Genomic DNA, 14,411 nt, shown 5'->3' with positions numbered 1-14,411 from the left:
CTGATATGTCGAAGTCCTTGCGTAGACTTTACTTCCTCAACCTACCTGTCCCTCCACTATCTTTGTATCATCTGCAAACTTGGCCATAAGACCATCAATTCCATCATCTACAGAACTGTGCAAATGTCTTAGGCACACATATATATAGCTAGGGTGCCCAAGACTTTTGCACAGTTCTGTATTTGTCAACGTGGATTGGAGAGTGAATTTGTAAATCTGGTGAGAGCAAGAGATGTTGGGAATGAGGAGGGTGGAGCGCTGTGGGAAGGGTGTGGGACAGGAAGCAGAGAAGGAGTGCCAGGGGCAGGGGCTTGGTGTAGACGAGCCCTGCCCCGAGACACCAGGCAAGGTAATTTGATTCCAAATAATTGGTTTATTGATCATTACAGAATGTCTCTCTGGTGCTTACCACTCCCTTCGCTCTCCCTTCCCCTTTTCCCAACCTTGATTCCCCTCTTCCTGCCCCCTTCTCACTCTCTGTCCACAGCAGAGACCCCTATCAGAATCAGGTTTATTATTTGTTTTGTTTTTACAGCAGCAGTACAGTGCAATACATAAAATTAGTACAGTACTGTGCAAAAGTCTTAGGTACCCTAGCGACATATATGTGCCTGACAGTTTTGCACAGTACTGTAAATCATTGACATATAACTCGAAAAGAAGCAGGTCCCAATACTGACCACTATGGGGTACTACTAGTTACCACTTGCCAAGCAGATAAGACATCCTTTATTTCCACTCTTTGCCTCCAGCCAATCTTCTATCCATGCCAGTAACTTTCCTGTCATACCATGGGCTCTTATCTTGTTAAGCAGCCTCATGTGTGGCACCTTGTCAAAGGCCTTTTGAAAATCCAAGTAAACAACATCCATTGACTCTCCTTTGTCCATCCTACCTGTTATTTCTCAGAGGATTCTAATAGATTTGTCAGGCAAGGACACCATGCTGACTTTGGTCTATTTCATCAGGTGTATCCAAGTATCCCGAAACCCCATCCTGAATAATAGACTCCAACATCTTCCTAACCACTGATGTCAGGCTAGCTGGCCTATAGCTTCCTTTCTTCTACCTCCCTCCCTTCTTAAAGAGTTCATAAAGAATTTGCAATTTTCCAATTGTCCAGAACCATTCCAAAATCTAGTGATTCTTGAAATGATCATTACTAATGTCTCACAATCTCTTCGATTACCTCTTTCAGTATATTCAAGATGTTGGTATATTGCAGTCAGCACATTAAACACACGTGGGAGTCACACTACAATATTCAGACAGATTATGCCATTTCTAATCTTCAACCTGAAACTGCCAGCACATTGTAATCCACATTTTCCAAGAACAAACACCCTGATTGACCTGACCCGTACACAACAAAGCACAGTAACATAATGACTAGGCTTTAGAGGATCCCAGCATTACTGCAGCAAGAGAATGCATTCCTGGGGCTAATCCCCCCGACTACACGATGCATGGTGTCTGAGGAGGTACATTCGGACTGTATCTGGGCTTGTTTACCACGTTCACAAAAAACTTCATGTTTGGCTGCCTAGTTTTCTGATACAAGTTTCTGTCACCAAGTAGATCTGGAATTTCTCCACATCTGGTTTACTCACTAGGCTAATAAACAAGCTTCGTAGAGCAGGCCAGCGAATGGTTTCTGTGCTCAGTAAACACTAACACCTGCACGTCACTGACAGTCCCCATATCATTAGCTTGTTGAGACGTTCCACCAAGTTATTTGAAGTGAGAGTTAATTAACCTCAAGGTCTGCTGCAGAAATGTAAGTGGCACACACGTGCGTGTGCATGTATGTGTGTGAGCGAGCCTGTGTATGTGCATTTATACCTCTTCCCTTCTCTTCCCCTCACCTCTCTCTGGTTCCTCTCCTCCTTCCCTTTCTCCCATGGTCCACTGTCCTTTCCTATCAGATTGCTTCTTCTACAATTCTTTACCCCGTCACCTATCATCTCCCAGCTTCTCATTTCATCCCTCCCTCTCCCACCCACCTACCTTGTCTCACCCATCACCTGCCAGCTTGTACTCCTTCCCCTTCCTCTCCCTATTCTGGCTTCTTTCCCCTTCCTTTCCAGTCCTAATGGAGGGTCTTGGCCTGAAACGTCAACTGTTTATTCCCCACCATAGGTGCTGCCTGTCCTGCTGAGTTCCTGCAGCATTGTGTATGTTTTGATGTGCATCTAGTCTATGTATGTTTGCTCATGTACGTACGTGTCTGTACATGTGTTTGTGCGTTTATGTGCCTGTGCACGTATGTGTGTGCATTTGTATGTCTGTGTTACTATCATTTAAGAGTGTTAGTGAAGTATCTCGCCCCGAACCGTTGACCATTCATTTCCTTCGATAGATGCTGCCTGACCCGCTGATTAACTCCTGCATTTTGTAAGCATTGATGCAGATTCCCAGCACCTGCAGGATTCCGCCTCTCTGTATGGGAGTTGAATGTTTTTTGAAAAACTTCTGTGAATTAGTTTGGGCTGATGACTGCTTGGTGCTCCTTAAGCAACACACACAAAATGCTGGAAGTAGGGAGCGGTCATGTAGGGGAATAAACTGTCAACGGTTCAGGCTGAGACTCTTCAGCTATTCAAATAATCTTTTCTTTAAGGAATCTTAGTGATTTTATGACACTCACTGATAATATTAATGAATACTATCAATAATCAGGACCTGTCATCACGGGACCATCCATCACAGAAAAAGCCCTCTCCATCAATGAGCATATTTACAAAGAGCATTGCCACAAGACAGCAGCATCCGTCACCAAGACCCCCACCACCAAAGCCATGTCCTGCTCTCAATGCTGCCGTCGATGAGGAGGTACAGGAGCTTTAGGTCTCATACCATCAGGTTCAGAACAGTTAACGCCCTTCAACCATCAGGCTCCCGAACCAGCATGGATAACTTCTCTCACTTCAACACCGAACACAACTTATAGACTCACTTTCAGGGTCTGTACTACTCATAGTCTCAGTATTTTATTTACTTTATCTAGAGATTCAGCCCATATCAGGCCCTTTTGACCCAACAGGGAGGAACAATCTCCTCACAGACGATGTCGGAATTGAACTCTGAATTTCGATGCTGAGCTGTAGTAGTCACACTAACTGCTACACTACCATGGTGCCCTATTAATAATTATTACTTTTTTTTTTATATATATGCAGTTTGTCTTCTTTTGCACATTGGTTGTTTATCTGTCTCTGTGTGCAGTTTTTCCATTAATTCTACTGTATTTTCTTGTTCTACTGTGAATACCTGCAAGAAAATGAGTCTCAGGCTGACAGATCTACATATTTCGATTATAAATTTACTTTGAACCTTGAACTGACCAAAGCAATTGAGAGATTGATTGATATGAGATTGTTCACATGATTAACTGGAAATGCAGTTCGCAAAACAAGGTTGAGAAATGAAGGTGAAATGATTCTTTCTTTATTCAGCTTTGCTTACAGCCCCAAACAACTTCAGTCCAATATCAGCACCAGCTGGCAGGATCCAGCGATAATTACAATTGAATGTGCCAAACTCGGAATGTGTGCAATGCGAATAGGAAATAATTGACACAATAACAATCAGAAATTGCTGAGAACAGTGAAAAGACAAAGAATCTGTTCCCAGTTATCTCAGAGTAAGATCTAGGCCAGCAAACTATACAGACGCAGGTCCGACCATTGATGGTCAGGAACACCGGTGCCAGAGGACTCCATTAACCCAGGAGACTCATCAATCACTGGGGCCTGTCGATGAGGAGGTAAGCTTAGAACCCTAGGGAATGCAAACCTTCCTCGGGAGAGATTTGATTTGGATTACTTGGTGCTAAATACACGCAGAGTTTCAGCTGCTGCTTGCTCTCTTCACCTGGACATCAGCTTTTAATGTGCCAAAGTTGCTGAATGAAGACAACCGGTGGACGGTAGATACTCGGTGTCTGTGATCAAAGTCAAACCTCCCCCTCAGAAGCTCTGAGTCATTGGGCAAAGTGGCTTTACCATTGAGCAGTTCCAGGCCAGTCTGTGATACTCTACCCTGGAGTCTACAGTCCTGGTTGGGTATTGCTGGAGCTTTAATCACATCGTTCTCCCTGCCACCCCTGTGGCTGACCAGAACATTTATCCCCACTCTGAGCAAATTCCCAGGCCAACTGGATCAAAAAATAAACAAATTGCTGGAGGAACTCAGCGAGTCAGGCATCATCTGTGGAAGGAAAGGGATTTCGGGTCATAACCCTGTATTAGAGTCACAGAGTCATACTGCACAGAAACAGGCCCTTCAGCCCATCTAGTCCATGCTAAAACCATTTAAACTGCCTACTCTTGACCTGCAGTGGGATCATAGCCCTCCCTATCCCTACTATCCATGTACCTATCCAAACTTCTCTTAAACACTGAAATCAAGCTCACATGGACCATTTGTGCTGGCAGCTCATTCCACGCTCTCATGACTCTCTGAGTGAAGAAGTTTCCCCTCATGGTCCCCTTAAACTTTTCACCTTTCGCCCTTAACACATGACCTCTGATTGTAGTCCCACCCAACCTCAGTGGAAAAAGCCTATCTATACACTTTATAATTTTGTATACCTCTATCAAATCTCTTCATAATCTTCTATGTTCTAACGGAATAAAGTCCTAACCTATTCAATCTTTCCTTATAACTCAGGTCCTTCAGACCCAGCAACATCTTTGTAAATTTTCTCTGAACTCTTTCAACCTTGTATACATCTGTCTTCAGGATGGACTTCAGGAAGAGTAAGACAAAAGAACACATACCAATCCTCAGAGGGATCAGAAGTGGAGAGAATGAGCAGCTTCAAGTTCCTTGGTGTCAAGGTCTCTGAGGATCTAACCTGGTCCCAACATATCAATGTAGTTATAAAGAAGGCAAGACAGCGGCTATACTTTATTAGGAGTTTGAAGCGATTTGGCATGTCAACAAACACACTCAAAAACTTCTATAATTGTACTGTGGAGAGCATTCTGACAGGCTGCATCACTGTCTGGTGTGGAGGGGCTACTGCACAGGACTGAAAGAAGCTGCAGAGGGTTGCAAATCTAGTCAGCTCCATCTTGGGCACTAGCCTACAAAGTACCCAGGACATCTTTAGGGAGTGATGTCTCAGAAAGGCAGCATCCATTATTAAAGACCTCCAGGACCCAGGGCATGCCCTTTTCTCACTGTTACCATCAGGTAGGAGATACAGGAGCCTGAAGGCACACAGTCATCGATTCAGGAACAGCTTCTTCCCCTCTGCCATCCGATTTCTAAATAGACATTGAACCTTTGGACACTGCCTCACTTTTTTTTAATATACAGTATTTCTGTTTTTGCGTGTTTTTAATCTATTCAATATACGTAATTGATTTACTTGTTTATTAATTTTTAAATTTTATTTATTATTATTTTTTTATCTGCTAGATTATGTATTGCATTGAGCTGCTGCTGCTAAGTTAACAAATTTCACATCTCATGCCGGTGATAATAAACCTGATTCTGATTCCTGTAGGTAGGTGACCAAAACTGCACACAATACTCCAAATCACGTCTCATCAATGTCTTATACAACTTCAACATCCCAACTCCTGTACTCAATACATTGATTTATGAAGGCCAATGTACCAAAAGCTTTCTTAACAACGCTATCTACCTGTGACACCACTCTCAGTGAATGATAAACCTGTATTCCCAGACCTCTTTGTTCTACCAGACTCCTCACTGCCCTACCGTTCACAGTGTAAGGCCTACCCTGGTTGGTTCTACCGAAGTGCAAAAACTTCACACCTGTCTGCATAAACTCCTTCTGCCATTTTTTAGCCAATTTTTCCAGCTGGTCCAGATCTCTCTGTAAGCCATGATAGCCTTCTTGCAGTCCACTACACCCCAAACTTTGGAGTCATTCACAAATTTGCTGATCCAGTTTACAGCATTATCATCCAGATCATTGATATAGATAACAAACAACAAAGGACCCAATACCGATCCCTACAGCACTGGCCTCCAATCAGAGAGGCAACCCTCTCCCACAAAGCCAATGTCTAATCCAATTTACTGCCTCATCTTGAATGCTGATCAACTGAACCTTTTTGACCAGCCTCCCATGCAGGACTTTGTCAAATGCTTTGCTAAAGTCCATGAAGACAACATCTACTGCCTTGCTCTCGTCCACTTTCCCGGTAAACTTGATCGAAAAACTCTACAAGACTGGTTAGATGTGACCTACCAGGCAGGAAGCCATGCTGACTATCTTTAATCGATCCATGTCTATCCAAACACTTACATATCTGGTTCCTTAGAATACCTTCCAAAAACTTACCCGCAACTGATGTCAGACTCATTGGTCTATAATTTCCTGGTTAATGTTTAGAGCCTTTTTTAATCAGTGTTTTTTTTTGTGCTGCATCGGATCCAGAGTAACAATTGTTTTGTTCTCCTTTACCATTGTGCACTGGAAATGACATTAAACAATTTTGAATCTAAAACTGAAGTTTTGATCTCACACTCTATGCCATCATGGACTGAACACCTTATTTGTCAACTGCTCTGCACTTCCACTGTAGGTGAACACCATAATGTGCTTCCTGTTGTTTTTTCTCTCTTGTACTTATGGATGGAAGATCCTTATTCTATTTTGGTTTTTTATCTAGTGACATGGCACGGTAACAGCCCTTCTAGCCCGACATGCCTGCACTGCCCAATTACACCCCTGCGACCAATTCACCTACTAACCCTACCGTATTAACCGTACATGTTTGGTATGTGGGAGGAAACCAGATCACCTGGAGGAAACCCATCAGTCACGGGGAGAACGTACAAACTTCTTACAGGCAGTAGCGGAAATGGAACTTGGAGCGTTGGCACTGTAATAGAGTTATGCTAACCGCTATGGTACCATACTGCCCTTGTCTGAGTGGCATGGAAAACGAAGTTTTTCACTGTATGTTAGTACATGTGGTTAAAATAAACCAATTACCATTGGGGCCTGATGATTAATTTCCAGTTAAGAGTCTCTCAAGATGAATCCTTGTATCTAGCCACCTCCTACACACAGTCTGTGCTGTGCCATTGTTGAGCTCTTCGATGTAGATATTGACATGACTTTATCAGTGAATGACTTCCTCTGTGTGTTTAGGGTGGGAAAGAGAGGAGTTGCATTTATATAGCACCTTCATGACTTCAGATCATTGCAAAGCACATTATCACTGCTATGGAACTAAACTCATAATCATGGAGAACTACAGCACAGAAACAGGCCCTTCAGCCCATCTAGTCCATATCAATCTGTTAGTCTGCCTAGACCCATTGACCTGCACCTGAACCAGAGGCCTCCATATGCCACCTATCCATGTACTTACCCAAATCTCTCTTTAATGTGGCAATCCCACCTGTATTCACCAGCACCATTGGCAGCTCATTCCACACTCTCACCACCCTCTGAGTGAAGAAGTTCCCTCTCGTGTTTCCCTTAAATATTTCACCTTTCACCCTTAACCTGTGACTACCACCACCAGGTTTAGGAACAGTTAACAGCTTCAACCATCGGGCTCTTGAACTAAAGGTGATAGACTTCACTCAACTTCACTTGCCCCGTCACTGAAATGTTCCCACAACCTATGGAGTCACTTTCAAGGACACTTTACGTCATGTTCTTGATATTCATTGCTTATTTATTTTAATTTTTGTATTACAGTTATTATTCTATAAATTTATTGAGCATGCCCACAAGAAAATGATTCTCAAGGTTGTATATGGTGACATATATGTACTTTGATAATAAAATTTACTTTGAACTTTGACCTCTAATTCTAATCTCACCAAACTGAAAAAAGCTGGCTTGCTTTTACGCTATCTTTATTTTATATACCTCTGTCAAATCTCTCCTCCGCTCCAGGGAATAAAATCCTAACCTATTCAGCCTTTCTCTTTAACTCAGGTTCTTGAGTTCCGGCAATTAGAAACACAAGAGACTTTGTTGGTCAGTGCAGATTGGAATTGTGAAGTTTGGATACCTGCTTGTGGCTCTGCGCAGAACATGGCTAGCTGCTGAAACACCTTACAAGTGCACCCACAGAGCTCACACCAGTAGGTCAGCCTGAATCAGGATCACTTCATCCTGACTAATCCAGAAGTGGTAATGGAATTCAGAATGAATCCATACCTGAGTCAGATGGGTTCGGGTAAAACTGACCCTCCTGAGAATAAGTTACCCTGTCTCATTTGAAATGTTCCCTCTAATTTGTAATGACTGGTGTGCGTAAAAATCTTGTGCCGTGCAATTTTTTGCCCAGTGACAACATGTGCACACTGAATAATTTCTTCAATAAAAATAGCATAGGTAAGCCAGTTCTAAAATCTGCAGATAAATCATCGCAAACTCCACGTTGTCAACACTGTCGGCGTCACAAACTGGAAAAGGAAATGTGATTGAGTGCAAGCATGAAATATACTTAACATGCCAATGAGGCAGAGGGTGACAACCTTTTGTGCACAGTTTAAATGACCACAATCCTACTGACGTTGGAGGAGGTAAATGAACCTTCCGTTTCTTTGATTGGACCCGAATATGATTTGTGCAGTGAGGCCCCATCAGGTGAAAGAATGAAGCCCAGAATTACTCAACTCACCGTAGTTAAACTTCTCCTTGGAGGACCAGCTCTTGTGTATTGGCCAGTTCCTATCCCAAACTCCATCCAACGTGCTGAGGAATGTATCCTCCCCCTCGTACTCCACTGCATAATCCTCCTCTTCATCACCGTCCATCCCGTTGGCCGAGTCCAAGCTTCCCATCTCAGACGAGTCCGGATACTCCCAAAACAAGGGCCAGAAGATGTCCTTGTGAGACAGCCATTCAGCCGAGGAGATGGACCAGTCATTCCGGTTCCCCTTTAGCAGATCCATCTCGATTTCTGCCTGGGGGTCATCTACCACCTCGATGGTTACCTATCGAACACAGAAGATAAATACCATTTGCTCCCAATAATTATAATCTTTTTTTTTTGTGTTAAAACCCCAACTTATTTTAAAGTGATAGAATTCAGCAGGCCCATTGGCCCAACCTATCCACACCAACCATGTTGTCTGCTGGAGCATTTGACCCATATCCCTCTCAACTTCTCCTATCCAGGAACTTTTTAAATATCTTTTACACATTTGTTTCACCTCCAGGAAAATACATTGCCTCTCTCAGTGAGACTGGATATCTCTCAATCCTTTAGAATTCTGTTGACTTTATTTTATGATTGGCCATCTGCTCATTGGGTTTATTGACATTCAAGTTATTAACAGCTGTCGCGTTCAGTTTTGCTGCTTGCCAAGTCAGATTTTAACTTCATTCGTCCAGGAACCTTCCTTGGAACTTCTATGTATCTTTCTATTTCTCAGTAGTGGTTCTCTCCCCTCTCACACAACCCTCCTGAAGCCATTGGCTCACAAGACCATCAGACAGTGGAGCTATCAAGTCTGCTCCAGCATTCGATCGTGGCTGATTTAACAAGGAACAAAAGCAATGCTTCAGGCAATGCTTCAGTGCTATTCCATCCACCCTGTAAGATCCATTATATCATAAGACATTGGGGCAGAATTAGGCCATTCATGACCTATCTTATGCCTAGCTCACTTTCCCAGATAATCCTTGCTTTGAAAACCATTCAACCTCAGCCCATTCCATGACTGGGCATCCATCTCCTCCTTGGATAGTGAACCTCAAAATATCACAGCCCCCTGCATAAAGAATGTTCTCCTCACTCCTGTCCACTATGGCTGGCCTTCTATTCTTATATGTGGCCCCACGTTCTAAACTTTCCAACCAAAGGAAGCAATCCAATAGTATATACCTCCTCTTCCCCATCAGGATCTCGTGTGACTCAGTCACTGCTCATTCTCCCAATCTCTAGTGAGAATGATCAATTTAGAACATAGAGCAGTACAGCACAATACAGGTCCCTTGGCCCACACTGTAGTGCTGCCCTTTTAACCTGCTCAAAGTTCAATCTAACCCTTTCCGCTCACAGAACCGTCCATTTTTCTATCATCCATTTGCCTATCTTAAGAGTCTCTTAAATGTCCCTAATGTGTCTGCCTTTACCATCTGATAGTGCATTCCACACACCACCACTCTGTGTAAAAATCTAGCTCTGACATCCCCCTTGTACTTTCCTCCAATTACCTCAAAATTATGCCCTCTTGTATTAGTCATTTCCACCCTGGGAAAAGATTTCTGGTTGTCCACTCCATCTGTGTCTCTCTCAAGTCCCCTCTCATCCTCCTGTCCAAAGAAAAAACCCTTAGCTCACTCAACCTATTCTCATAAGACATGATCTCTAATCCAGGCAACATCTTGGTAAATCTCCTCTGCATGCTCTCTGAAGCTTCCAGCTCCTTCCTATAATGAGGTGACCAAAACTGAACACAACACTCCAAGTGTGGTCTCACCAGAGTTTTAAAGAGCTGCAACATTAAATTGCAGCTCTTGAACTCAATCCTCTGAATAATGAAGGCCGAAACATATTATGCTTTCTTAACCAGCCTATCAACTTGTGCGGCAACTTTCAGGGATCTATGGATGTGGACACTGAGATCCCTCTATTCCTTCACACTGCTAAGAATCCTGCCAGTAACTGCCTTCAAGACTGACCTTCCAAGATTTTATTCAACCTCTTATCCTGCATTGAGTCACCTCTGGCACCTCTCTGCATCTCCAACTCTGTGGCAGGTGTATTTACCAGAATGTCACACAGTGCTCCAGGTTCATCTCCCGTCCACTGCACATTCTGTAGTAGTTGCCTCCAATGTACTTGTTCACTCTGTCAGAGTCCTGGGACCCGGGACTTCGGTTCAGCGTTTGTCTGGTTTTAGTTTTATTTATTAACCCACTCAGATCTATTTTATACTGGGCGGTGCAGTGATATTGTTACTATAACTGGGGGGAGGCCATTCAGGCCATTGAGTCCATGCTGGTTCTCAGCAGCCCCCTTTATCTCAATTCTATTTTTCTTCCTTCCTTGTATCTTGCAGAGATTAAAAGATCTTTTCGAGCTTAATTTTATTTGTCACCCTCCAAGAGGACCACAACCTTGTCGTAGGATTTGGAGGCTTGCGTGCCTCAATGACCCAGAGAGCTATGTTGGCTGGAGTCAGGGTCTCATGCTTTGACCCATGCCAAACAGGTCAAAGGGTAGAGGCCAGACTAAGAGTGGTCCACCGGTCCTCCAGGTTCAGGAGATCAGCTCAGGACCAACAATCCTGACTGGTAAAACAAAATTGTTATGGAAACAGCAATGAAGAATCCTTCTACATTTGAATGTGACAGTATTCCGGAGTCTCCACCATGGACTTGCATGACTGGCGGTAGTGAAAACCGAGAGGAAACTGGAGCAGCCTGAGGAAACCCATGCAGTCACAGGGAGAACATACAAATTTCTTATGGGCAGTGTCGGGAATCGAACCCGATAGGTGATCGCTGGCGCTAACCACTACCTTTGCCACATCCCTACACAAAGGATAGTTTTGATAGGCACTCAACCCATTAACACCCTGTAGGGGTTGCGGGGGTGGGGGGAGGGGTAATGGAGAACCCTGGGAAACCCACATGGTTACAGGGGGAGCATGCAGACTTCACACAGCCCCAGGGAGAACGTGCGGACTCCACTCTGCACACAAGAGCGGGATTAAACCTGGCAGCTGGACTTGTGAGGCAGCAGCATGAATTCGACCAGCAACCCAGAGGTCAGGACTCTCTTATGACCTGATACCAAATCCCTGAGGAAGTTAAAAACGAAATGTCTGAGCAATGATGGCCAGGAAACCACAGCATTCTTGTAAAAAGTATCCTGAGGGAAGTCTGTCATCCTCACTCAGTCTGGTATGTGAGTGAGGACCCACAGTACTGTGGTTACCTCTGAAGAATTGGTAATTGGTGCATTATTGTCACTTACAGTGGGGAAGGTTCTTGCTTGCATACATTTCAGATGAGCCATTTCCTTACAGGATTACATCAAGGTAGTAAAAAGTGGAAAAAAAGACAGAATGGAAAATCTTGTGTTACAGTTACAGAGAAAATACAGTGCAGGTAGACAACATGGTGCAAAGGCCACAACAAGAGAGAATGAGATATCAGAGATTCACCAGCGTATGAGAGATGTGTTCAAGAGTTTGATAACAGCGTGTTGTAAGCTGTCCTTGAGCCTGGTGGTACCTGTTCTTAGGCTTCTGCATTGTCTGCCAGACTTGAGGGGGTAAAGAAAGACTAGGGTGAGCGGGGTCTTTGACTATAAGACCACAAGACACAGAAGCAGAATTAGGCCATTCAGCCCATCAAGTGTGTTCTGCCATCCTAGCATGGCTGACTTATTATCCCTCTCAACCCCATTCTCCCTGTAACCTTTGATGTCCTGACTAATCAAGAAACTATCAACCTCCACTTTAACAGACCCATTGACTTGGCCTCCATAGCCGTCAAAGGCAATGGATTCCACAGATTCACTAACATCTGGCAAATGAAATACTTCCTCATCTCTGTTCTAAATGGACAGCCCTCTATTCTGAGGCTGTGCCCTCTGGTCCTCAATTCCGCCACCATAGGAAAGGTCCTCTCCACATCCACTCTATCTAGGCCTTTCAATATTCCGTAGATTTCAATGAAATACCCCTCATTCTTCTAAACTGCACTAAATATAGGCCCAGAACCATCAAATGCTTTTATGTTAATTGCTTCACTCCTACTATCATTCTTTTGAACCTTCTCTGGATCCTTTCCAATGCCAGCACACCTTTCCTTAGATAAGGGGCCCAGATCTGCTCACAATACTCCCAAGTGTGGTCTTCCTAATGCCTTATAAAGCCTCAGCATCACATCCTCGCTTTATATTTTAGTCCTCTCGAAATGAACGCTAACATTGCACTTGCCTTCCTTTCCACTGACTCATCTTGCAAGTTAACCTTTCGGGAATCCTGAACAAGTCCCTTTGCATCTCTGATTTTTAAATTTACTTCTTGTTTAGAAAATAGTTTACGTCTTTATTCCTTCTACCGAAGTGCATGACCATACACTTCCCTACGCTATATTCCATCTGCCATTTCTATTTCCGTTCTCCTCATCTGCCTACGTCCTTCTGCAGACTCTCTGCTTCCTGAACACTACCTGACCCTCCCCCATCTTCATATCGTCTGCAAACCTGGCCACAGAGCCATCAATTCCGTCATCCAAATCATTGACATTCAACATGAAGGGAAGTGGTCCCAACTCCAATCCATGCGAAACACCACTAGTCACCGGCAACCAACCAGAAAAGGGCCCCCTTCATTCTTACTCTTTTCCTCTTGCCTGTCAGCCAATTTTCTATTCCTGCTAGTATACCCTAATACCAGGGGCTCTTATAGTGGGTGCTTTGCTGGGACAGAGGGAGGTGTAGGCGTACGCCATTGGAAGAGAGGCTGGCTTGTGTGATGAACCGGGCTGCAGTTTCTTGAGGTCAGGGGTGGAGCAGTTGCCAGGCCAAACTGTGATACATCTAGATGGGGTAAGTTCTCTGGTGCATCAGTAAAACTTGGCGAAGGCCATCTGGGACGAGTAAAGGTGGCACAGGGCAATTAGGAGCAGGTATTCATTTATTTATTTAGGGATACAGCATGGTAGCAGGGCTTTCCAGGATCGCCCAGTTACACCCGCGTGACCTACTAACCCACTAACTTGTACATCTTTGGAAACCAGAACACCCAGAGGAAACCCAGGTGGTCACGGGGAGAACATACAAATTCCCCACAGGCAGTGGTGGGAATTGAACCCAGTAATAATGTTACGCTAACTGCTCCGCTGACCATGCCTCCCCAGTGCAGAGGGACGCGAGTCAGAAAAGGGTATGTCGAGCTGTCGGGGCAGGCTGTGGAAAAACAACACAAAGGTGGTACCTTGGCCAATCGTGTAGACATCATCCCCAGATAAGACTAACAAGAAAGTTGGAGGTCTTTGGAACCCTAGTCATTGCTATTGATGTGAGCCTAGACATTGTGTCGCAGCTCAGAACAGATCGGAAATCCAGTGTATTCCCAAAACCGGCAAGGCCTGCCGAGTGTAGAGTACATTCAAGATGCTGAACAGACAGAATCGGAATCAGAATCAGGTTTAATATCACCGGCATGTGTCATGAAGTCTGTTGTTTTGCAGCAACACTACAGTGCAATATTCAATAAAAACGCTATAAATTACAGTTTGATACATATAGATTAAATGAAATAAGAGGGGGGAAAGATAGTGAGGGAGTAATCTGAAAGTGGAGGGAAAAAAGCTGTTCCTAAAACGCTGAGTGTCTGTCTTCAGACCCCTGCACATCCTTCTTGATGGTGGCAATGAGGAGGGCATGTTCTGAATGATGGGGGTCCTTAATGGCATTGGTGGACAGCGACGTAAT

General features: G+C 44.0%; 1 protein-coding gene across 2 annotated transcripts in view; it reads right to left on the bottom strand.

Annotated features, from left to right (window-relative positions):
- Positions 1-14,411, bottom strand: part of LOC140205754 (isthmin-like) — a 52,034-nt gene that overhangs the window by 15,253 nt on the left and 22,370 nt on the right. For both annotated transcript variants that reach the window (XM_072273368.1, XM_072273359.1), the window contains exon 3: positions 8,631-8,946. In XM_072273368.1, coding sequence (XP_072129469.1) covers positions 8,631-8,946 — 316 coding nt within the window. The remainder of the gene's footprint in view (positions 1-8,630; positions 8,947-14,411) is intronic.

Source organism: Mobula birostris, chromosome 1 (assembly GCF_030028105.1).
Source record: "Mobula birostris isolate sMobBir1 chromosome 1, sMobBir1.hap1, whole genome shotgun sequence".
Taxonomy (NCBI): domain Eukaryota; kingdom Metazoa; phylum Chordata; class Chondrichthyes; order Myliobatiformes; family Myliobatidae; genus Mobula; species Mobula birostris.
The sequence above is the reverse complement of the archived record's forward strand: the minus strand, read 5'-3'. Positions and strand labels throughout refer to the sequence as shown.